At 45.9% G+C, this 25,272-nt stretch overlaps 1 protein-coding gene across 2 annotated transcripts in view; it reads left to right on the top strand.

Annotated features, from left to right (window-relative positions):
- The window catches only part of LOC103252361 (serine/threonine-protein phosphatase 2A 55 kDa regulatory subunit B beta isoform), a 281,419-nt gene extending 256,638 nt beyond the window's left edge, over nt 1–24,781 (top strand). For both annotated transcript variants that reach the window (XM_008050989.1, XM_021709060.1), the window contains 3 exons: nt 14,122–14,291; nt 21,194–21,285; nt 24,066–24,781. In XM_008050989.1, the coding sequence (XP_008049180.1) occupies nt 14,122–14,291; nt 21,194–21,285; nt 24,066–24,345 (542 nt within the window). In that variant the 3' untranslated portion in view covers nt 24,346–24,781. The remainder of the gene's footprint in view (nt 1–14,121; nt 14,292–21,193; nt 21,286–24,065) is intronic.
- Nucleotides 24,782–25,272: the final 491 nt, after the last annotated feature.

Raw genomic sequence — 25,272 nt, 5'->3', positions numbered from 1 at the left:
ACAAATTCTCTGGACGCTAAGATTCATGTAAAAAATAAAAAGACATAAAACAATTAAATGGATCCTTTTTGTCACATAGTCTTCTACAGTTTACAGAGCCCTTTTCACCTCTTGATCTTCACTGATCCTTCTAAAAACCCTATGCATTTGTAGTATTTCTTCCTTTTTGCAGCTGAAGATATCAAGGCCCAGAAAACAGGAAGTCTAAAACATAGACAGTGACTTGGTTTATTGCTTATTTCATAGACTGAATACAACCACCCCCCCGGGCTTGCACAGCCCTAAGATGGGGAAGGGAACAGGAGTCTCTAGCATGTAAAATTGACCTCGTGTAAGTATACAGGCTGAGTCAAACCCCCCTGCAGCTCTCATAATTCTATGTTGACAGCCCAGTAGGTAGCGTCAATAACTGAACTGTGAGATCTGCTATTCTCTCAGGCAGCCCCCTGCCTCAATGGTGCAAGTCTGCTGAGCTACCCAAAATGCCTGACAACCTCTCCTCACTGCCACATGTAGCCAGCAGCAAAGGGCAGAGGAACGCCCAGCCCCACAAGTTTCGTGATGATACCTGCTTTTACCTTCTCCTCTTTCTAACCTGGACATGAGAATTTAAATGGACTTTTTCTCATGTCTAAGCATCTTTAATCCTGGGGTTGATTAGTACACCCTGAAATGTTGGTGTCATTTGAAAATCCATGTAATGCAGTGACATTGTCATTGAAGAGTTACACATGAGAAAGCTGGGATCATCGAGCTCAGGAAAAAGCCTGGAATCCGGCAAAGGCATGAATTGGTCAATAAATGTTAACAAAGTATTGTGCGAGGCACAATGGAATGGAAAGACTAGTGCAATTACTCCCTTTGTGTGCTTATCGTGGTGGGAGAAAAGGATATGAAATCATGAAAGGTTTCTAATATAAAGTCCATTCTAAATTGAATGTGAAATTTAGATCCCAGAGTCAAAAAGAGAAAATGCTGACTGAAAAGTGTTTGTGCTGAGTATTGTGTTAGTTTGTTGAAACACACTGTGATCGAGTGTTCTTATCCTCAGCATATACTGTGTGTTCCTGAAAGTTCTGATGCATCACACTTTCAGTCTCTGTTGATTGAGAATCTTCTGTGTTTATGTCATTGCGGATTCACAACACTACAAATCTGTGTTAACCAATTCATGGTGCTGGCCCGGGGAGGTTAGTAAGCAGTGGAAGAGTCCTTGGACGGTACCTGTCACACCGTGGGTACTAAATCATATTTGCTAAAGGTATGAATGAATGAGAAGAGATCTAACATCAGACACAGTGTGGTATGTGCCTCCGAATACACCAGGGCTATGAATCTTAAGCCAAGTGTGTAAAATAAAGGCATTGGGTGCCGCTTCTTCTCAATTCCCAGGAAAATCATATTAAGCTAAAAGTCAGAATTGTCCCAATTTTTAAATTTTCTGCTAGAAGTTTTTCTGAAATTTTTGTGGTCTATATAACAGACCCCAGTACAAAAGTATATATTACTTAATATCAAGTTATACATAATAAGCTACTTTAAAGATAATATCACAGTATTTTATAGTGCTCTGCACCATGACTTCATATATTGACCAGAACTGGAGAACCTTGCTCTACAAGCTCAGAGAAGACAGTGTCTATTTCTAACTCAACTGTCCAGAAAGGATGGGTATCAAAAGGTAGAGGGAGGGGAGAAGCTGGAGGAAGCAGTGGAGTAGAGCCTGGAGATAGGAGAATGTTACCTTCTAGAGCAGGGGTTCTCAAGCCCCAGGCCGTGGACTGGTACAGGTTTGTGGACTGTTAGGATCCGGGCCACACAACAGGAGGTGAGCAGCGGGCAAGCGAATCTCCAGCTTCTGTCAGGTCAGGGGTGGCATTAGATTCTCCTGGAAGTGCAGAACTTACTGTGAACTGTACCTGCGAGGGATCTAGGTTGTGTACGCCTTATGAGAATCGAAGGCCTGATGATCCCCACACCTTCCCTTTCCCCATCCATGGAAAAATTGTCTTTCATGAAACCTGTCCCTGATGCCAAAAAGGCTGGGGACCTCCATTCCAGAGAGCTACAAATCCTGCTCAACAGACTTCAGCCACTAGGTGGCCTTTAGATGCGCTGCTGAGCTTCATGAAGGTGAATCACAAAGGCCAGTTACGGGTGTTGGTGAGATTACTGAGGTTTGGAAATGGCTTTAATGAGGATGGAAAGAACATGTGGTGGTCTTGGGGACCTAGAGGTCGAAAGTGTTGGTTCTAGGATCAGACACACCCAGGCGTGGGTAGCTTAGACTTCACTTCTTGTACTTAACCTCCGTCAGCCAAAGTGTCCACCTCCATACGAAGGGGACAATAATAGAGTCTAATTATTGGATTGTTGTGCAGATTCAGAGCGAAAGCTTGCCTGGCCCACAGTAAACACTAGGTATCTGTTAGTATTTTATTATTATCACAGCAATCCATGAACTCAGAGTTACAGATAAGAAAAAAGCAAGTAACGTACACAAAGTCAGAGATCTAGTCCGAAGTAGAGACTAGATTCAAACCCTGGCCTAATGCCCATGGTTGAGTGTTGGCTACTACCCATAGACACTCCCCACCTTTCCTTGCTAGGCCTGGGAGAGGTAAGCCCAGTGTCAGGGTGAGCACAAAGAGCACATGCACTTGACAGATAAAGTCTGGCTTTTGGGAAGTCAGTGTGCTACGGACCCCATGTTTTGCAGAACCTGCTGGAGGGGTGCTTGAGTGCACCAGAGGGATGTTCATGAGCCACTGTGGAGGTGGAGAGACCTCTCAGTCTTCCCCTAAATGCAAAATGAAACAGAGGATAGCCTAGCTTTCCTTCCCCATGACCAAGTCACTCAGCAAAAGTGGATGCTGAGGGACAAAGACTTTCTTCTCTACATGATTATGAAATGTGTCCTTTTCTGCATCAGAACACAGTGGCCTTAAGGCTCTGGAGTCACCTTGCAGGGGAAGGACAGCCCATGTGGTGATGGTGTCAGCACGTGGGCCCAACGTGTAGTAGGTGCCAGTACGTGGGCCAACGTGTAGTAGGTGCTCTGGAGCCAGTACGTGGGCCCAACGTGTAGTAGGCGCTCAATACATTTGGTGACAAGACATTTGGTGACCGTTCTCCACATTGCTCTGGTGCCTTAAATCCACAGAGATGAATTGGCCCTGGTTAATTCTCTGTGGCAGATGAGAGCACATAGCCAGTGATGCCCAAGTCAAAGGCTTAAACCCAAAGCCAGTTCAGCTTCATTTCACTAGGCCATGCCCTCCAAGGCATGGGGCTGCCATGTCAGTTCTCAGCATTGAGCTCTGCTCTTCTCAGCTGGGAACAAGGGCAGATAGCTCTGAACCCCATCTCTTCATCTCCACGAGGAGCTCAACATAGCACCTGGCAGCCAGGCAGCTATGGCTCCTCTGCTCAACACAGCAGCTGTCACCACTTGATGTGTGCAGACTTCAGGCACCTTTTAGACACAAGTCTGACTATCAGTGGACTAGGAGAAGGCTTTCCTATAGACCAGTCCTGGGAACATGAAGGTATCATACCCAAGTCATGAGGAGACAGTGGCGCACACACCAGGGTCCTGTCCATGGCTCTCAGCCCACCCCAGATGGGCTGTGGGCTCAGCCATGGGCTGCCCACCTACTAGACAAGGAGACTGCCATCAGCAGGGGCCGCTCTTTTTTCCCTGTCCATGTGTACGCCTCTCATTGCCATGATTATGTGCACAGCCTGGGAAATTGAGGGAGCTTGAGAGTACAGCTCTGGCCTCTGTGGTGCCATGACAACCAGCTTCGCAGCAATCACCCTAACAACAGCCTCTCAAGGTCTCTCCACCTGGACAGAGGTTCCCAGGGAGCTCAGGCTCCTCTTGGAGTAGCTGCACAAAGCTGTTGGAAACAACTGATGAGACAGAGAAGGGGGGGGGAGGAGACAGCGCCATCTCAGGGGAGAGAAAAGAAAAGGTGGGCAGTCAGCAGCCTCTATCTGGGGATGTGCGGAACGGCCCAGGAACCTGGGGACGCCGCCCTTGTGCCCTGGAACCCATGGCTGTAGGCATGTGGCCGTCTACCATTGGCAGCCCGTGGACACTGTGCCGTTCACCAGCCTCACGGAGAGTGAAAGGCAGATGTGAGCGCACATCAAGGCCGAGCCCCACTGCTACAGATTTCTTCATTAGACTCCTGTTGAGACACCCCCTGCCACTCATCTTGTCTGGATGGCAGCCGCCTCCCTCCACTGCTGCCTGCTGGAGGGAGTATGCTCAGAGACCACCTTCAATCAGAATCCTTCCAGAATGGCAGTCCTCAGAAAGGCACCAGGCCCGCTTGGCTAATACCCCATGATTCCTCACAAAAGAAGGACAAAAATACCCCCAATGAATGAAACTTGTCTGTGGTGTTAGCCCAGACTCAGCCTTTGGATTGATAGGCAAACCCTATGCCAAATGCAGGTCCCCGCTTCCCCTCTCTTGAGACCATAGGTGCCAGGGGAGACTTCTCTGCGAGAATTTCTGACCCCACAGAGAATGAGCCGGTGATGTACTCTCTCAGGGACCAGATGGTCCTTTGGGTCCTGGCCTCTGTGTCCTTAGCCATAACACAGAGATGGTTCTTACCCTACACCATGCTGGCAGGTAATAGGGGCTGCTGTCACCACTGGTGTTTCCTTCTTATGGGGCCTGAACTGGCATTTCTTAGCTCCTTGTAAAGCCTGAACTAATAAACACCTTTAAACAATAATAGGACATTTGGAGGGTGGCCAAATTAATCTGTAAGAAGGAGGAAAGGATGCTGTGGGCTGAGGTGGCCCAGAAAGGCTTCCCAGAGGAGACAATGAGCCCTGAAGGCTGAGTAGGAGTCAGAGGAACGGGAGCAGGAAGAGGTGGGAGTAAGCGCAGACCACTCCTGACACATGCCATGGCTCCGTAAACATCGGCATCATTACTGCAAGGGCAGCCCAGAGGCTACAGACTGTGGCCCGCAGGGCTTACAGGCAACTTACATTTCACCACACACTCAAATTTCTTTGATTAGTTGTTAGCATGGAAAAACCAGGATTCCTCAACCAAATCTAGAATTTCCAAATGAGACAATCGGGCTGTGCTAGAGCCACATTCCTGCCCGGCAGCATTCCACTGGAGCAGAATGGAAACTGCCCCTTTCAAGGGTGTAGACACTGGTTGACCATAGTCCTGGCCATTCCCTGTTGCTACCCATGCATACCTCACCTGTTTCACGAACTGCTGGGCCCCCAGAGGTGGGAGGTCTCCAACCCCGATGCAAATGATAAGTAGGCCCATCAACCCTCAGCAGAGCATTTGAATAGAAGTAGGGAGAACAGTTGCACGACTGCTGACCTGATCTGGGGGCACTAAAGGCCAGGACAAGGGGTAAGACTGCCAGCTCTCAGCAGTGGGGTGTCTGAGCAGAGAAGTGGCACTGCTTGGGGAAGATTCATCCAGCACGTGGCAGGAGTATGGATGGTTTCATGTTCTACTAAGCTCTGGTATCTCTGAGCAGTGTGGCTTGTAGGCCCTGCTGCTGCTGTGCTCTGGACTGTTAGCCTGTGGGCACAGCAGCAGCAGCAGAAGTACTGGAGGAAAGGGCCACTGAACTGGGGGACTCACCAGCTCCCTCGGAAGCAGTGAACCTGCATGGTCATGCCCAGAAGCAGTGGCCTGGCCTACTGATGGGGAGAAGCTGCTGAGAGCCCTGGTGCTGGGGCCCAGGAAAGAGAAGCTGCTTCGCAGAGTTGAGGGAGAGACTGTGAACTCTGCCCCTCCCTCTGTCGACACTGTAGGGAGAGAGGGATGCCGCTGTAACCACTTCCCACAGGCATAGTGAACTTAGAGGTCTGAATTGCAGCTCTGGAGGTCAGAGCCCAAGATGGGTCTCCTGGACTGAAGTCAAGGTGTCGGCAGGGCTGTGTTCCTTTTGAGAGGCTCTAAGGGAGAATTATCTCCTTGCTTTTTCCAGCTTCTAGAGGCCACCGGCCTTCCTGGGCTGGTGGCCCCTTTTCATCTCCAAAGCCAGCAAGGACTGGTCCTGTCTTTCTCATATTGGGTCACTCCCACCTCCTCTTTCTCCTGTAAGGACCTGGTCATTGCATTGGGCCCACCCAGATAATCTATAGCCTCCCCCCTTTAAGGCCTGCTAACTAGGAAGTCCCCCCTTGCCATATAACATACCACATTCACAGGTTCTAGGGATCTGGGTGTGGACTCCTGGAAAGGGAGGGTGCTGTGGCATTCCTCTGCCTGCCACAGGAGGTTTAGCAGCTTCTCTTCCTTTGAGAGATGAGTGGAGCCCAGCCATGGGAAGTAAGGAGACCCTTACTGAAGGAGCCAGGTGTTGTTTCTATCCCACTTGCTCCTGGATCCCAGCATCTCTCATTCCTTCCCCCACACCTGCCAGGGGCTCAGTCCATATTTCTGAAAAGTGTGTGACACCAGGCATGTGCCAGCCACTGTGCTAGGTGTCGTATTTGCTTTTATCGATGCCTGTACTTTAAAGATAATGAAGTGGAGATTAGGAAGATGGGCAAAGGCATCCAGCCTGGAGATGGCGCCTACTCTAGCCCAACATGTCTCACTCGAGTCTGTTCACTTTCCCTGCACAGCCCAAGAATCTGCCATAGGAAAGTGGTTTGTAACTTACTAGGTAACAATTGCGTTTTCCAGTGCTTCCTCAGAGTCTGTCTGTGTGACCGTCCTAGAATCCCCTGCCCCCAGATGCACTTATCACGCCAGGTGCTTACTCCCAGCCTGTCCCCCGTGTGGCACAGGATCCCCCTTCGCTCCCCCACCCCACAGCGTCTTCATCAGGGATCACCAACTGTGACCTGCAGCCAAATCTGGCCCACCACTTGTTTTTGTGCAACTAGAGCAAAAAGATAATGTTTTTACATGTTTAAGCAGTTGAAGAAGTCAGAGGAAGAATGCCGTCTCATGACACATAAAAACTAAATGAAATCTAAATTTCCGTATCCATAGACTGAGCCTTAGCATGGGATACCTGCTCCCTGTTCACATTTTTTCTAGGCTGCTTCCATGCTTCAAGGCAGAGTTAAAGAGCTGCAACAGAGAGCAAGTGACCCTCAAAGCCTAAAATACACACCCCTCCTGGTCTATCCAGTGTGTATTGATCACACCAGGTTCTGCTTCTTATGAAGCCTTTCCTGACCACACCCGCCCAGTGTCTCCTCCCTTCTCCCCTTGTGAATTTTTGGTCTGTTTTTTGTGTCTGGGGGAAAGAAGTTTTGACTCATATTATTTCTTAACTTTGAATGATTACTTATTCAAAGACATGATATTTATGAGGGAAGTATAATAGGTGTGGAAATATTCTGAAACATATAACAGTTAGGGACCAAGACAATTTCTAAATTAGCTTCTCATTCTCCATCCTGCCATGCTTTGTGCTACTGCTGAGCAGTTGCTTGTGGAATCAGGAAAGGGCTGGATGAAAAGCAAATCGCAGGGGCTGAGCAACAGGGCACCATCGTTCCTCAGCTCAGAATCCTGCATCCCAGTCTCAACGCGATCTAGCTTCACAGGCTTCAGCCTATGCTGGGAGAGGGTGTTGTCAGGCCCCAGTAGCACAGTAGCCGCTAATTAAATCTTAACCTCTTCTCTCACTGTCCTCGGCTGGATAAAGGCCAGAATGGTCGTCCGAGGGAGTCCTTACCCTCCGTGGGAAAATTGCTGCCCGTTGCTTTCATTGGGCGAAATGATTGGATGTGTCTTCCGTATAGTAGCAATTACTGGCTGCATCTCAATCGGCGAGCCTTTTCTCTCCAGGGGCAAAACTGTTGCCTGCATATCTCTGAAGGAAAATTGCCATCTGCCTCACTCTGTAGGAAAATTGCCAGTTGTGTCCCCATTATGGGGAAATTGTCAACCATGTCTCTAAGCGGGAATGCGTGCCAACTGCACGTCGCTGCAGAAGAAATGGCAGCAGAAGCGAGCTGTAGAAAGCTCATCACAGAAGGACCTTCCTGTCCCCCTGGCTTGTTTCCTGTCTTTCCCTCTCATCTGCCTGGGTCACCACAACTGGACAGGGGGGTGGATGACATTAAAATGAGAGTGACTAGTGCCAAGGGGGGTGTATTTCAAGGGATAGTCCAGACACAATCCATTGTGTCACACCCCAGACAGGAGACCCAGAAAGCGGCGTGACAACTGGTGGCTCTTATGATGCGACCCAGATGGAAAAACACTTTCGGTTTCTGGTCTCCTTCCCCGGCGAACTGGCCGTCAGCAGTGCCTACTTCCGCATTACGGCTGCCTTCCATGTTGCTCTGGGTGCAGGCATGCTGCTAAGTGTTTGACACAAAGGGTCTTATCTGTCCTCACAACCTCCCTGGAAGGCAAGAACTATTGTGGTCCCCATTTCACAGATTAGGAAAATGGAGCTTGGGAGGCATCCAGTCACTCCCTCAAGGCTTCATAACTTGCAAGCCACAAAGCTGGGGTTTCACCCCAGACCTGCTGAGCTTGGACGCACCTGCACGCTCAGCCACCACACCATGTGGGGCAGAGTGCGGAGGTGGCCATGGTCAGTAGGAGTGGCCCCCTGCTGACCCCTCAGCATGGCACGAGCTCCTGCCTAGTGTCCAGGGTGAGATGCAGAGAAGGGAGTCGTGCCAGGAACAGCCTTCAGTGAAGGGTCACCAAACCTCCATCTTCTGTCCCTACAGCTGAGTCCACGACCAGCTCGCCACATGATTTCTTTTGCACTTTTCATTTCAACTTCGGGTTTCTCTAAAGTCCATAGTTTTCACCTCAACTCTTTCTCTTATTGTGAATCCTGGGACCTTATTCATCTACCCAGTCATCTGAGCCCTCCCAGGGGCCCCTGTCAGATACAGCCTCATGGAGATATATTTATATCTATGCATGTTAGAGCACAAGACACTGTCTGCGCAAGGCACATAAGATAACCTTGGGAGTTAAAAGGAAGTCTCAGCTCTTTTGGACTACAGCATTATAACCCAAAGTATGTTCTGATAAGCCCTGTACTAGAGAAACGCTGGGCTGCAAGTAATTTGCCAAATACAAGTAAAATGGAATGGGGAAAGGGTATGATCAAATAAGATTCCAAAGTAGGATTCAAGCAGTGGTTCTCAAACTGGGGCAGTCATGCCCCTCAGGGAACATTTGGTCATATTAATTGCCACACTGGGCAGATGAGGGGAGAGGGAGACAGGCAGATTTCATGGGGACAGGCCGAATGTGTTGCTGACATCCTATAGTGCCCTACAGTAGGCTGATTGCATTGTCAACCCCCCAAATTTGGTAGGTGCTTCCCAAGTTCATTTGACCTTGGAATCTGGTATACTGGCCATGTCACAGGTTGAGTGTTCTGCTGAAGTCACTTTGGAAAGACTACCCTAGCATCATGGGGATTAGGAGAAGGAAATTGAAGGCGAGTAGAATTTCATAGATTTTTGTCATTTTAGAGTTGAGAGGGACAACCATACTCCTTCATATTACAGAGAAGAAAATGGGCCCAGAGAGCTGACAATTGCCCAAAGTCATTCAAATGACAGACAGCAGAACAGAGATTAAGAACATGGGGTAGAAGTAGACTGAGGTCAAATTCTGGCTCTGTTCCTACTGACTGTGAGTTGTGCCTGAGATGATGGATTAGACTAATTTGTGGAAAAGAGAAAGTGATAATACCTATGAATATTGAATGAGTTCATCCGTGTACCGCACTCAGCACGAGGGCTCAGTAGATGGTGGATATCATCAAGAGCTGGCCTGGACTCGTGCCCAGCCTGGACTCCAGCCCCACATCCCTGTCTCCATCTGATGTTCCTTCCAGTGTCCCAGGATGGGCAGAGAAAGAGATGAGGAGAAGCAGAGGCACAAAAGTGGGGATGCACATGGTATATCCAGCTATGAGGGATTCCATCTGAACCTGGGACATGACACGGACTAACGCAAGTCACGGCCTGGCAGTGGAGGTGATGACAGGCAGGCAGATGGCCAGAATAAAGGCCCATCTCCCCCACCGGCTAGTACATGGTCCCTGGCAACTCACTGAGCCTCTCCTGAGCTGTCTTATTGTCTATAGGTGACAATGGTGGCAGTTCCTTCCTCATACATGTGAGCATTAAATGGGATGATGTCTGCAAAGTGTGAGGACCAGGAAGTGGCAGGTATTTCATTATTGCTGTGGTTACTATTATGATCAGCATCTCCTGTTGAAAGGGCCAGGAGTGGGTGTCCAGATTCTCACAAGGCTACTTCCTCCCATGGGGCCAAAGCTCTTACCTCCCCCATAGTTTCCTTCCTATCTTCTCTTGATGCCTTTCTCTTCTGGTAGCTGGTTGAAAACCTTGCAGGTCTGCAGGATCTCTAGTGCCAAACCAAGGGTCTCCAGGAGAAATACAGTTCTAATTGTCTCCAGTTCTTTCACTCAGTATTGTGTACCTGAGTGCACAATACTGTTATGCATGCTCGACGAATGTTGCCCACCTCAGATATTGGGGGGGGGTGAGAAGTAAATGACATGGAACATGTGCTGATGTTTCATTGGAATTCTGTTAGCTGTTTCCCCAGTGTCTTCATGTCCCTCCAATAACATGGTAAAATCTCACTTCTTCACAACTGCATGGAAGTTTGGGTGATTGTTTAATATTTATCTCCTCCTCTGTCCTGTGAGCACCTTCAGGATAGGACTGGATCTCTCTTGTTCGATATTGTGTCCTTAGCATCTGGTACAGGGCCTGGTGCATACCCATCCCACAGATGTTTTACGTGTGCATTCTAGGTAATTTCCTCTGTTGTGCATATGTGTGCATATAAGACATTTAACTGTTAAGTGAATATTCAGTAAGGCCTTGTACATGGCATCATGATTAAGAACAAAGATTTTGAAGTCAGATAGACTGAGTTCAAGATGCATCTCTACCTCAGTGTAGCTGTGAATTCCGGGACAGATTACACACCCTCTCTGTGCCTTAGTTTTTCATGTATATAAAGCAAGAAATCATAGTTCCCATTTCATAGGCTGTTTTAAGGATTAAGTGAGGTAAAATATGTAAAGCAAGGACTTGGAATATCATAAACGTCTCATCAACAGTAACTATTAATGCTACTAAATGTTTTTGCTGAATGAAAATAATTCCTGGCATTGATATTATGACTTGGCTATGTAGGGATGTGGCATGAACTGCAAGCTGTGCTTCTGTGTCGTCTGTGTCTTGCCCTCTGTGACCGGCCTAAAATAGGCACTCCTCAGATCATCAGTGGTGGTTGATCACAAAATCGTCCTCTTTCCTTCCATCTCCTTCACATGAGGGTGTCATTTGAGGCTTCACAGTGCTGCTATACTGGCCTCCTGATATGTCAAGTATTTGAATGGAGTCCTAGGTGTAACATTGAAAAGCACCATGAATGCATATAATTTTTGTTTGTCAATTGAAATTTTTTAAATAAAAACATTGAAAGAATTTCTTTGTAAACATTTTTACAACTTTTAAATAGCCCACAGCTTCTGTATTCCTCAGTCCTACATTCTCTAGAGTTTTGATTAATGAAATACGATTGGCCAGCACAGAAGCAGTGCACGCTGGTCACAAAAGCCATGACTGGTGTGGGTCAAGGACCTACTGTGTAGCGTGCTTATAGGTCAAGTGTGAATCCCCATTCTGCTGCTGGGAAAACTAAAGCTAGAGTTGTGAATAAAATGTCCACAGCTAGTCACAGACAGTGGCAGGAATTGGCTGACTCCAGAGCACCATTTGCCAAGGCCCTTTTAACTGCCTCAGGCTATCCTCGCAGGGGCACGAGGTGAAGGTGACCAAGACTCAGGGGCTCCTGCTCCACCGGAGATGCTTTACTTGGAATTTCCAAGTCCCCGGTACTAACAAGATTGCTGTGAGCTGAAACTAACCTGAGCATTTTCTTCCTGTCTAGTTCTCAGCCAATCTGAGCCCAGGGGCTAGTGCTTGATTGAAACACAAGAGATCAGGGCAGACTGAGACACAGCCTCAAGTTTAATTCTGATTGATCAAGCTTTTTGTTGTTGGTCTCTTAAATGGTTCTGTGAAAATTAACATTTCGGTTTGGCTTATGGTTTAATTCAAGTTTTCAAAGAGAACTTATGACCTGGAACTTAGGCTGTCTACACAGAATTTGTTCCTGACAACATGAGTGCATTGAGCAGGCGGAAAGGAGGATGTTTTAGAGCAGAGGTCCTCAAACTTTTAAAACAGGGAGCCAGTTCACTGTCCCTCAGACCGTTGGAGGGGCGGACTATAGTTTAAAAAAAAAACTATGAACAAATTCCTTTTTTTTTTTAAACTATAGTCTGCCCCTCCAACGGTCTGAGGAACAGTGAACTGGTCCCCTGTTTTAAAAGTTTGAGGACCCCTGTTTTAGAGAATGAGTCCATCCAGCAAGCTGCAGGCCTGTGTTTGGTTCAGCTGAAAATTGTGATATAAACCCTGATTAGGTTGAACCATCCACAACTGCCATTTTTGTAGGTTAAAAATAATTGGATATTAGCAAATGCTTATGTTTCAACCTAATACCACACATGCTATGCACCCAGAAGGCAAAGAACTCACTAATTAATCTGGTTTGGGCTCTAATCAAGCAACAAATGTTTATAGAACATTTGTGAGACTCTGGGTACAAAGATAACTAAACCAAAATCCTGCCCTCAAGGAGCTCATGTCCTACATGAAGAGATAAGACAAGCTCACGAATTGTTAAATAACAATGTGAGGAATGGTCGTTCTGTTGTAAGGAAGTACCTGAGCAATTACCAAATAAATGACCAGTCCAGTGTGACAGGGCTTCAGAGAAAAGAGAAGGTCACTTAGGGTGAATACAGGTAGTACATGAAGCATATGAATCAAAGAGGAATTGGATTGAAGGAGAAGGAATCCAAAATGGGAAATGTCAAGATATATTCTGTCCAGGCACAGAAGTGGGAAATGTCAAGATATATTCTGTACACCCAATCTAAAATCAGGGTAGAAAGAATAGTCAGAGGCAGTGTGTGGTGGGCTTCGATATCATGCTGGGAGCCTTGCCTTTTTTCCTGTAAGTAGAAATCATATGCTGTAGAGAAATCAGAAACAAAAGACAGTGTACACAAAAGACATAGTAGTCACTGTTCGCATATGAGGAGACAAGATGTACAGAGACCTTGCCCAAGGTGACACAACAGGTAAATGACAGTCTGACCTTAGACCCAAGGTGGTCAGGCCGCAAAACCCCACTATTAAACACCATGATCCAAATGAAATGAAGACCTATGTCCATACAAAAGCCTGAACGTGAATAATCGTAGTAGCATCATTCATAGCAACTAAAAGGTGGAAACAACTCAAATGTTCATCAGCTAATGAATGAATAAACAAAATGTGGTATTTTCATAAACTGGAATATTATCCAGTCCTGAAAAAAAAAAGAACTGATGTATACTACAACGTGGAAGAACCTTGAAAAGATGATACTAAGTGAAAGAAGCCAATCACAAATGACCACATAGTCTATGATGCCACTGATGTGAAATTTCACAGTAAGAAACAGAATGTGGGTTGGTGTTTACCTAGGTCCTAGGAGCAGGGAATGTGAGTAACTGCTTAATAGATGTGGAGATTTGAGGGACAGGGTGTGATGGAAATGTTATAGATTTAGATTGTGACGATGATTGTATGACTTTACTAAAAATCATTGAACTGTACACTTCAAGTGAATACATTTTATGGTGCGTGAACTATATCTCCATAAAGCTGTTAAAAGATGTTTAAACATGTAAGACAATTCCAGGGGTTTTTTTATGTGCAGCGACACCTAGAGACCAGGGGAAAGGTGGAGCAAAGTGAGCTCTAGAGTTAAAGACAGTCAGGGCCAGATCTATGAATGGGACAGGTCCCATGCCAAACCTTCCAGGAGAAAGAAAATTCACAAACCAGGGACAGCTTCTTCTGCTACCCTTGGGTCAGCAACTTCCATTCTGCAGACCCCAGCCCTAACTTAGGAAGACACTTAGTTAAATGGTTCACTTCCTAGCCAGACTAAACATGTTAGAGTCTATTGATGAGGGTATGCTTAATTTGCCTTGTTTTGGTTTTGTTCTGCAGTTTTTGAAGAGCCTGAAGATCCAAGCAACAGATCGTTTTTCTCTGAGATTATCTCTTCGATATCGGATGTGAAATTCAGCCACAGTGGGAGGTATATCATGACCAGGGACTATCTGACTGTTAAAGTCTGGGATCTCAACATGGAAAACCGCCCCATCGAGACTTACCAGGTATGGGACCCTATGCACCCGTAGGTATACTGAGCACTCCCTTTGTGAGCTTTCCATCAACCTCTGCTAGCACAGTCTGTGAATGCCACTGGATTTTAGATAAGGGTGCAGAAGGAGACGCTGGACTCAGTTTAACCCATATGGACAGTGGCACTGCATGTGGGATGGATACTGCAGAGGTGACAAGATGAACATAATCCTGCTTTCATGGAGTTTGCCATCTGGAGAGGCCAGATGATGAGCAAGGAATTGAGTGTGCAGCTGTGCCGGGGCATCCTGAGTGCTGCGGGGCACATCACAGGGCGAGCTAGCCAGGAGACTATTAGCAGTTACTTCTGTCCTAAAGAAGTGACCAATAGGCTGGATTTTCAGTGCCATGATTTAGTCAGAAAAAGTGTGTTCTTAGAACGACAGTGTGTTCAAAAATCTGGAGCCAAGAGAAATGTGGTGTGCTCCGAAGGCTCACACTTGAGTAAAAAATACCAAGGCAGGAAGGTGATCCCAGAGATGCAGGCAGGGACTTGAATGTGCAGGGCTGGTAACTTGGAGTGGGCTGTTTTGTCTGTGGGCTGAGGACACTGGAGAGCCATGAAAAAGTTTTACGCAAGGAAATGGCACTGTGAGTTTTTTTGTTTTCACTGTGTTTCACTCTGCAATTTGCCAAACAGACTCAAGGCATTTAGGTGGGAGGAGATGATTGTGCTGTAGCCTGGAAGGCGGCTTGCAGACAGAAGGGGTGGGAGAAGGCTCCGTGAGGCTTGCTTCCTGATGAATCCTGAGGAAAGAGGGATGAAGAAGAATGTGTAAGCATTGGGTAGATGGTGGTAGATATAATAAAACAAAGGAGAAGCCATTGTTTAGAATGGCTTTATTGAAAGAGGAAAACTGGACTTGGAGGCAGAGAGGATTTAAAGAAGCTAATTTCAGGCAAGAGTCTAAAGAAAGCAAAAATTCGGGGATAGGGATAAAATGATCTAATTTTAAGATATCTTGAATTCAATAAAAAGATGTAGGGGGAGTCTAAACAGAGGGATTTGGCATACAGTTTTTCCTTGAGGTATAATTTACATATCCTCATAGTCACCCTTCTAAAATACACCATTCAATTTAGTCTATTCACAAAGTTGTATAACCTCCACCACTGTCTGATTCTAGAACATTTTCATCATTGCTTCACAGTTTCAAATGAACATCCTGGTTGTGCTGGGGGAAGAGAAACTAGAGAAAGACACTGGAAGAGACAGGGAGAATAGCTATAAAGTTATTGTGACATTCTGGCAAGGGGTGACAGCAGCTTGGAGAAGGGTGTTAGCAATGGATGTGGCCAGATTCTTGACATATTCCCAAGGTAAAACCAATTGAATTTGAGGACAAGTTTGAGGTGGGATGTAAGAGGAAAAGAAAGAGACTCCAAGGGCCACTCCAAAGTTTTTATCCTGAGCAATTAGAAAAGTGGAGTGGCCAAATTATTGAGATGAGGAAACCAAGAGTTTGGTTTTGCGTGTGTTGAGCCAATTAAACATCCAAACAGAGATGGCAAGTAGACAACTCAGTGTGAGTCTTTACAGATTCAGCTAAAATCTAAATTTGATACTCACAAGTATATAGAGGGTCCTGAAAGCTGTGGGCCCAAGTGAGATCTTCCAGGCAATGAGTATAATTAGAGAAGAGATGAGGAAACACGCCTTGGAGCCCTAGTATTTACAGGCTGAGACTAGGAAGAGGGTTTGGCAAAAAAGACTTGGGAAAAATCGCCAATGAGACATGAGGAAAACTGAGAGGAGTGTCCAAGAAGCCAAGTGAAGAAAATGTCTGAAGAGGAAGAAGTTACTAGCTGCACATGCGGCTGAATCAAGTATGAAAGACAAAGAATGACCACTGGATTGAGAATTGTGGGAATTATCAGGAATCTTGGCCGAGAGAAGTAGTGGAATGGTGTGAAAAGCATCTGGTTGGAGCAGTTTCAAGATGCTGTGGAGAGAGAATGGGAGTATGATGAGGACAGACAACAGTGTCAACACATTGTATTCTTAGGGGAACAGAGAATGGGCAGGGGGCTGGAACAGGATGCAACTGGAGGAGGTCAGGACAGCATGTCTTCCGCTGGTAGGGGAAAGCCAGTAGAGAGAAGCCACTGAACAAGCAAAGCCCTTGAGGGAAGCAAGGCAGTAGAGTCCACTACAGGACTGGCCGTAGGTGGGAAGATGAATGAATCATCTGCAGAAGGAAGAGAGCAGTGTGCACAGAGCGACAGATGCTGTCGGTGTGCACATTTTGTAATGGGAACACACAGATGATTTTGTATTACTTCAGTTTTCTCAGCAAAATAAGAAGCAAGATCGCCAGCTGAATGAGAAGGAGGAAAAGGGGGAAGTACTCACCTGAGAAAGAGAAGCATCATGGGGCTGCTCAGGGATCCACTTGAGGTTGTTGATTTGAAGTGAGACAATCTGCATGATTGTGTGTATCTTCCCAGCCACATTCACCAGGAATGAAAGGATACAAGGAAAGGCTAGAAAAGTTAGAGTTAACCCATGAGAGGTTTTGCCTCGTGAGTACCATGGAAGGAGAGAGAAAGGCACATTTGTTGAACATACGTGCTAAGGAGTAATCATCACGGTGGGCCACCAAAGCTAAGGTAGGGAAGAAGGGAAATAATGGACAGAGAAAAGAGTCAAGTCAGTGGGTTTGAAGACTTTCTAGAAGCAAGATCCTAGGAGTGAACTAAAAAGATAAGAAGTAGCAGCAGCACCAGGGTGAGACTTGCTCAACCGGGATCAAGCTAAAATGTTTTTGCACAGAAAAACAAACCATCAAGAGACTAAAGAGGCAGTCCATGGAATGGGAAAAAATATTTACAAGCTATGCATTGGGCAAAGGCCTGACATTCAGGAGCTACAAGGAACTCAAACAAATTGACAGGGAAAAAACACAACTCCATTAAAAAGCAGCAAAGGACATGGATCAGACACTTCTCAAAGGATGACATACAAGCAGCCAATGAATATATGAAAAAATGCTCGGCTTCACTAATCATCAGAGAAATGCAAATCAAAACTATGATGGGTTACCACCTCACACCAGTCATGAGAGATGGATGGATGGATTTAGAGTCAATCATACTCGGTGATCCTTCCCAGAAACAAAGAACAGAATACCATATGTTCTCACTCACAAGTGGACCTTGAACAATTAGCATAATACTATAAGAAAGGGATTGGCAGTAGTGGGAAACTGCGGGGGGGGGGGGGGTTGTCAGTTGAGGAAAACTAGGGGAGGGAGGGGCACACCTCATCAACAAAGAAAGGTACCTGCATAACCAATGTTTGTATATCTAACCCTGAATTGTACCCCACATCTTTAAAATAACAATAAATAAAAAAATCAAAAACTGGCCGAGCTCGGTAACTCAGCCTGTAATCCCAGCACTTTAGAAGGCCAAGGCAAGTGGATTGCCTGAGTCTGTGGGTTTGAGACTAGCATGGGCAACTTGGCAAGACCTCATCTCTACAATCCATCAAAAATTAGCTGGGCATGGTAGCACACACCTGTAGTTCCAGCTACTTGGAAGACTGAGGCGGAAGGATCTCCGGAGCCCAGCAGGTCAACGCTTGAGTAACCATGAGTGTGCCACTGCATTCCAGCCTGGGCGACAGAGTGAGACTCCAACTCAAAAAAGAAAAAAAATAGTCAAAAACAACAGGTGTTGGCAAGGCTATGTAGAAAAGGAAACACTTCTACACTGTTGGTGGGAATGTAAGCTAGTTCAACCTTTGTGGAAAGCAGTGTGGCGTTTACTCAAAAAACTAAAAATTGAGCTACCACACGATCCACCAATTGCACTTCTGGGAATATGCCCAGAAGAACATAAATCACTCTACCAAAAAGACACCTGCACATGTATGTTCATTACAGCACTGTTTGCAATAACAAAAGTATGGAAGCAACCCAGATGCCCATCAAAAGTGGACTGGATAAAGAAAACGTGGTACATATACTTGATGGAATATTATGCAGCCACAAAGAAGAACAAAATCATGTCCTTTGCAGCAGCATGGATGCAGCTGGAGGCCATCATACTATGTAAACTATCACAGAAACAAAAAATTGAATACCGCGTGTTCTCACTCATAAGTGGGCCCTAAACATTGGGCATACAAACACAAAGGTGGGAACAACAAACGCCAGGTACTGCTAAAGGAGGGAGGGAGGAGGAAGGGGGACACACAACCATACATTAGGTACCATGTCCACTGCTGGGGGAGAGAGGGCTCACTAGATGCCCAAACCTCAACTGCATGCTTTTTACTTATGGAATAAATTGTCACATGTACCCCACAACTCTAAAATAAAAATATTTTTAAAATTTAAAATAAAAAACAGGGACAGTTATAGCCATGACAAGATTCATAATATGATCAGGAAGCAAAGGAAAGAAGACATTGCATGTGGTGAGACTAAGGAGCTGAGGGCCTGGAGTTTTTAATTACAAATGATGGCAGGAATAGTGACAGAAGAGAGAAAGAGGTACTAAAATTGCTCCAAGGAAGGAGGACTAGAGACTCAGAAAACTTTCCGTGCAGAGAAGGCTGGGGGACAGGAAATCCCTTTTGATGGCAGGATTTCATAGGAACTGGGGACTTGAACCAAGAATAGTTGCCTGGAGCAGCATGGGACCCACCCACCCCACCTTGGCACAGGGAATGAGGGCAAACTCCAGCCCCCACCTGAGTGCCCTCAGGAGAAGCATGTCTCCTGGGGAGGAACACGTTTCAGGCAGAGGCAGAAGTGGGAAGAAAAGTTTCAAGAGGAGACTGAAGACACTGGCGATTTTAGAGACTGAGTTCCAGTGGGTACTAGAGAAAGGTCAAGAGCCAGAATTCACAGCCACATCTGCAGCTGAGATTGTTCTGTTTCTCCTGTGGGCCAGAGCATCCCCTGTGTATTTAGAATGTTCCTGTCCTCCGAATCCTGCCCGACTTCAGAGCTCAGCTCCATATCACCTACTCCCAACTCCCATTCACAGCTCTTCATCTTTAGCCAATGACTAGAGGCACCACCAGTGAACACCACCAGCTACGTACGACAAGCCTTCCGGTGTCATAACCTTGAATGCAAAAGAGAGGGCCATCGAAACTAGGACCTAAGTGTCAGTGGCGTTTACAGAGGTGTGGGCTGCTGGACAGCCTTGCATAAGATGGAGAGAGTCAGGATATGTGGTAGCAGAATAATCAGTACTTTCATTTTAGGGGAAGGCTTTTAAGACAAAGCTAGTGTTCGCGTACAGCTAGCTGGCTTTGACATGAGGTAAACATTTTAAGACTATGGTTTTCACCAAGCACAGTGGCTCACACCTGCAATCCCAACACTCTGGGAGGCCAAAGCAAGAGGATTGCCTGAGCCCATGGGTTCAAGACCAGCCTGGGCCACTTGGCAAGACCTCACTTCCACAATAAATCAAAAAAAATTAGCCAGGTGTTGTAGCACATGCCTGTAGTTCCAGCTATTTGGAAGGCTGAGGCTGAAAGATCATCCGAGCCCAGTATATTGAGGCTGCAGTAGCCATGATTGTGCCATTGCACTTCCAGCCTGAGTGACAGAGTGAGACTCCAACTCCAAAATAAAAAAAATAAATAAAAAAACACCGTGGTTCTTAAGCCATGTTCAGCTGATGATGGACTAGAAATCATCATCTTTGTAGAACACTAAGAAATAGGTAACAGCACATGTATGGAAATGAAATATCACAAAATGTTAACTTAACTTTAGGTAGTATATTGTCAAGCAATTTGGTTAAACTTGCATACTATATCAAAGATAGTAACTAAACTCAGATTCAGTGAGTCTCCAGAATACCACTGAGAAAGGTTGTGAGATTCAACAGGAAAGAATTCAAGTGTCAGCTGCTGACACCTGCCCTGGGCAGGGAGAGAGGTGGTGCCCACCCCCATGAATGTTCAGACATGCATCAACACATCTCAAGCATGTTTCCATGAACAGTTCCATGAGTTAAACATGTGGGCTTCATTATGATTAGCTATTTTCAAGTTTAATAAGACAGGAGTTGGCAAACAGCAACTTGTGGGCCAAATCCAATCCCCACTTGTCTTTGTAAATACATTTTATTGAAGCCCAGTCGTACACAGTCATTGGCACATCTTCTATGGTGGCTTTCATGAGGCAAGGGCAGAGTTGGGTGGTTGTCCCAGAGACCACATGATCCACAGAGCCTAAAATATTTGCTGTCTGACCCTTTACAGGAAAATATTGTCAACTCCTGAAACACAAGAACAGACCAATAGAGTTTACTCTTGCTAGGCTTCCATTAAGCATATGACATCAGGCTCCCCCAAGTAAATAATTTGAGAACCCCTGTGTTGGGACACTCTGTCTAGGGCCAAGAAGCCCATTCACAAGCTACTAGGAACACAGAGAAAGAGCAATATTTGGAACATGAAGAAAGCAATAAAACAGGATGAGTTGTAAGTTCCCTCTTGCCCTAGACTCTAGATGTTTCTCGAATGTACACCTTACCTTATTCTCTATTCTGGTGGGGAAAGGGCCATCTGGCTTGCTGATGAAGAATTTTTTTAACAACAGAAGATAAATATAACATGCCTTCTTAGTCGATGTTCTCTTTCTCTAAATGCTCTCACCCCAGACCTTGAGTGCTGTGGAGAAGAAATAATGACTCAGGCAAAGTCTTCCCTTGAATCCTTCTCAACGTCTAACTTTTGAGACTTATTTACAGAGATCTTGGCAGTGTGGCTCCTGCTAACCAGCCCACCTTTCGAGGCACATGCACACTGAGAGACTTAACAGCTCACATCTGAAGAAGAGGGGTTCACGGAAATCATTGCCGTTTAAAATAGCACTGACCTTCTTGCTGTGTTTCCCCTCAGGTCCATGACTACCTCCGCAGCAAGTTGTGCTCCCTCTACGAAAATGACTGCATTTTTGATAAATTTGAGTGTGTGTGGAATGGGTCAGACAGGTAAGTCCAAGGGTGGCTGCCTTGAGGAGGCGCTGGGCAACTTATCCTGAGTGGGGTACAGCCACAGGGAGGCCAGACTCAGGCCCTGAGCCCCGGTCAAGATGCATCGTGTGAGTCACTAGTGACCCATGAGGTCAGACCTGGAGAGAAGGCGCAGATACAGTGAGACCCTGGAATCCTGTCCCAGAACTGGCACAAGGGACAACTTCATGGCAATAAGAAAGTCCTGCCCTTACACATAAGACACCTCATGCCCTAATGAAGATCACTTATGGTCTGTCAGCAGATTCTAGCCTGAACAGATTCTAGCCTGAACAAAGTGAGCTTTCCAGGTCAAAAACTATCCCGAGAAGCTGCTCGTGTAGACCTGGCTAAAGGCCCTGGTGGCCTGCCGGCTGAATTCTACTTGGCCTCAGTTGTCACGTTCCCTCAGGGTGATATACGACTATTTAAGTCCTTTGGTTTCATCAGTGTTTCATTCTGCCACATGGCGAAGGACCAAAGTCACACTGTCCAGTTGGCATAAGACAGAGCAGAGTAACTGTGACCTACGAACAAAACTCTCCAAGGGGAAGAGAAGCCAGCCCTGTCATTTTATTCTCTTTCTTTTTTTTAAGAAAGCAGGATCTATTGAGAGAACAGAAAAGCTCCCACAGTGGGAGGGGACCCAAAGGGGTTGCCCACATTCTTTATTTTTATTTATACATATATATCATTTATGTATTCATTGTTCATCATTAGTCAATATTATTTATTATTATTTACATATTTGTTGTCCATATTGCTCTGATTTCCCCTTTGTCTTAGCCTAGATTCGAAAGCTACACTTATTAGACCCCTACTATGTACCAGGTACCTTCACACACACAGTTTTGTTGACTCCCCATCACAGTCTGACAATGTTGTCTTCATCATCCTCAATTTGCAGTTGAGGAAACCAAGGCTTAATGAGATAAAGTAACCTGCCCAAACTCACAAAGTAGTAAGTAGTAGAAACAAAGTCAGATGTCTTGTATTTGAATCCAAAGATCAACATTCTTTCCATAATATCACACTGGGAAATCTTATTTTTGGTTCAGATGAGGTTGAGATTTTTTTCCCAAAAGAAGACTATCGCTTCCTTGTTTAACAGTAAGTCAGGTCATGGTGGGGATGCAAACATTAGTGCATAGGAAGCAATGACACCACGTGGCTAATACTTAGGCCCTGGAGTCAGGCATATGAGGGCTGGAGGCCAGACTTTCCCACTCCTTCACAATGTGACACTGTAAATAACTCACTTCTCCTCTGGGAATCCCTTCTGTGGGATAACAGAAGTTGGATGAGACCATGGAGGTAGAACCCTCAGCACCCTGCCAGACAAAGGCAGAGCCGTTCACTAGAGCATAGAGACAAATGCAGCTCACGGCATCAGTTTCTTGGGTCAGAGGAACATAATCTAACCTTTGATTAATTCACCTGGCACAGCTGACAAAATGCCCCCAAACACACCCCTTTGTGTGGCCCAGTCTTGTCAGATTGCACCTTCACCTTTCTGTGTAGCACAAGTCACCTGAGAAACAGACTAGACTCTGTGCTTTCCCATGTTAAGGGACCAGAGCTCCACCCAGAATCTGGGACTCTCCCTCCACCCCTCAGCCTGTCACCAAACCTGCAATGTCACCATTGAAGATTCAGAACCTTGCTTCCTGAAGAAATTGGACATTCCACGTTCTCCTGATCAACTGAAGATATCCCTGGGAATGGATAACTCTTGTAAAAATGTAGAAACCATCAGTCCACCCACTCTAAAGCCTCTTATTTCACCATCCCAGATCCTCTTAAGATTTGAATTTATTTACTCTCTTCCAAGTATGACCATGATGACATCCATTTTGTAGAGGAGTTTGCTTAAAAGGCTGAATTAAGAGCTGATTCTGGGCAGGGGCAAGGACATGTCCAGGTCATGCACTGTGCCACCAGCACCTTTGCCACCACCCACTGGCACCATGAAACCTTAGAGGTCACATGGCCCAGGAGACTCCGACAGCAGCCGCACTCTAAGCACACACAGCGGCTCATTGCTTTCAAAAGTGTTTCTAGTTTCACAGCCTCATTCTAGTCTCATAATCCTGATGGGAAATAGGTAGGGCTGACATCATTCAAACCACTGGACTCATTTTTACCAAGCCAGAGAAATAGAAGGAATCTGTCATAAAGCACATAACTAGAAGGATTATCACCATCCTTCATTTCCAAGCCCAGCCAAAGAGCTTGTTGCTATTAGTGATTCAAAAGAAAGTCAACAGGCACACTGTAGAGCCTGTGTTTGTTTGTTTGTTTGCTTGCTTGCTTGTTTTAAATAAAACCTAGGCCGGGCTCGGTGGCTCAGCCTGTAATCCTAGTGCTTTGGGAGGCCAAGGTGAGTAGATTGCCTGAGCCCGAGGGTTCGAGACCCGCCCAGGCAACTTAGCGAGACCTCATCTGTACAATAAATAAATAAATAAAAAATCAGCCGGGCATGGTAGCGCACACCTGTAGTTCCAGCTACTCGGAAGATTGAGGGGGAAGGATTGCCAGAGCCCAGCAGGTCGAGGCTACGGTGGCCGGGAGTGTGCCACTGCACCCCAGTCTGGGCGATGGAGTGAGACTCCAGCTCAAAAAATAAAAATAAAAATAAAACCTAAGGTGCTGTTAGCTGGCCACTCTGTGGTGTCGCTTGTTCCAGAAAGACATACTGAAGATATGGGGTTGCCTTTCTTCACAACGCTCAGTCCCTCTCTCTTTCCTCTGCCTTGCAGCGTCATCATGACAGGCTCCTACAACAACTTCTTCAGGATGTTTGACCGCAACACCAAGCGTGACGTGACCCTTGAGGCCTCGAGGGAAAACAGCAAACCGCGGGCTATCCTCAAACCCCGGAAAGTGTGTGTGGGGGGCAAGCGGAGAAAAGACGAGATCAGTGTCGACAGTCTGGACTTTAGCAAAAAGATCTTGCATACAGCTTGGCATCCTTCAGAAAATATTATAGCAGTGGCGGCTACAAATAACCTATATATATTCCAGGACAAGGTTAACTAGGTGGACAAGTTATTACTTCATAATCTTACATACTGAATACTAGTCAAACAAGTTTTTAAATGTTTCTTTGGGTCTTCATTTGATGCATTGACTTTAATTTCCCTATGCAGAAAACAATTGGAATAGAATTGAAAACAGTCCAACTTTCCCAGCTCCCCAGTTCTAAGAAGCTTTTGTCAAACCCAATAAGCTTGGGACACTTCTGTTTAGAATTGAAAGCTGCCAACTAACAGTAACTCTTCCATAGTTGACTTGAACTTCTGATGCTTTCATTGCCCAGTTTTCTCTGGTGGGTCCAGTGTTTTGTTCCTAGGTGTCTGCTGCGATAAAATGAGGTTGTCTGTAGTATTTAAGGAGAAAAGAGATACTTTTTTTTTAATTAAGCAATTCCATTTGATTGAAAAAATCAACAAAAAATAAACACCGTTTACTCTTAGATTCTTCTTGTTTTGTGAAAAATCAGAACTAATTGCATCTCCTGCCCCTCCACCATTTTTTTCCATTTCCCTTTTTCTTTTCAATAATTTTATTTAAGCCAAAGATTTATGTCATGACGCTGAGGAGGCAGAATGACAGGGGAAGGGCACATCAGTCCTTCTGGCCACTCTTTTCATGATCTCCATAGAAACAGCCCGAGAATTTGGCTGGGACCCGCCGTGAGCGCTTCAGGGGACAGAAGCAGAACACTTTCTACACAGAGCTTCCCAGAGCTTGCCTGGCATGGCCAGGCAGGGCTGAGTCCATCTGCTGCTTTGTTACTCTTGCTTTTTGTCCTTTTAAATGGCCCCCACGAAATCCTCTGCTCACACTTTCGTTGGCTTTTTCTCTTCAACCTTTCCCAGCTTATTTATTCCATTGACTTCTAAAGGCCAAGTCCTTGTTGCCTGATATCTGCTGTTCCCCATGAAGTATGAGTTGGCCGCAGAG

The sequence above is a fragment of the Carlito syrichta genome, unplaced genomic scaffold, assembly GCF_000164805.1.
Source record: "Carlito syrichta isolate Samal-C Ts95f unplaced genomic scaffold, Tarsius_syrichta-2.0.1 Scaffold155284, whole genome shotgun sequence".
Lineage (NCBI taxonomy): Eukaryota > Metazoa > Chordata > Mammalia > Primates > Tarsiidae > Carlito > Carlito syrichta.
Note: the sequence above shows the minus strand (reverse complement) of the source record. Positions and strands in the feature narration are given on the sequence as shown.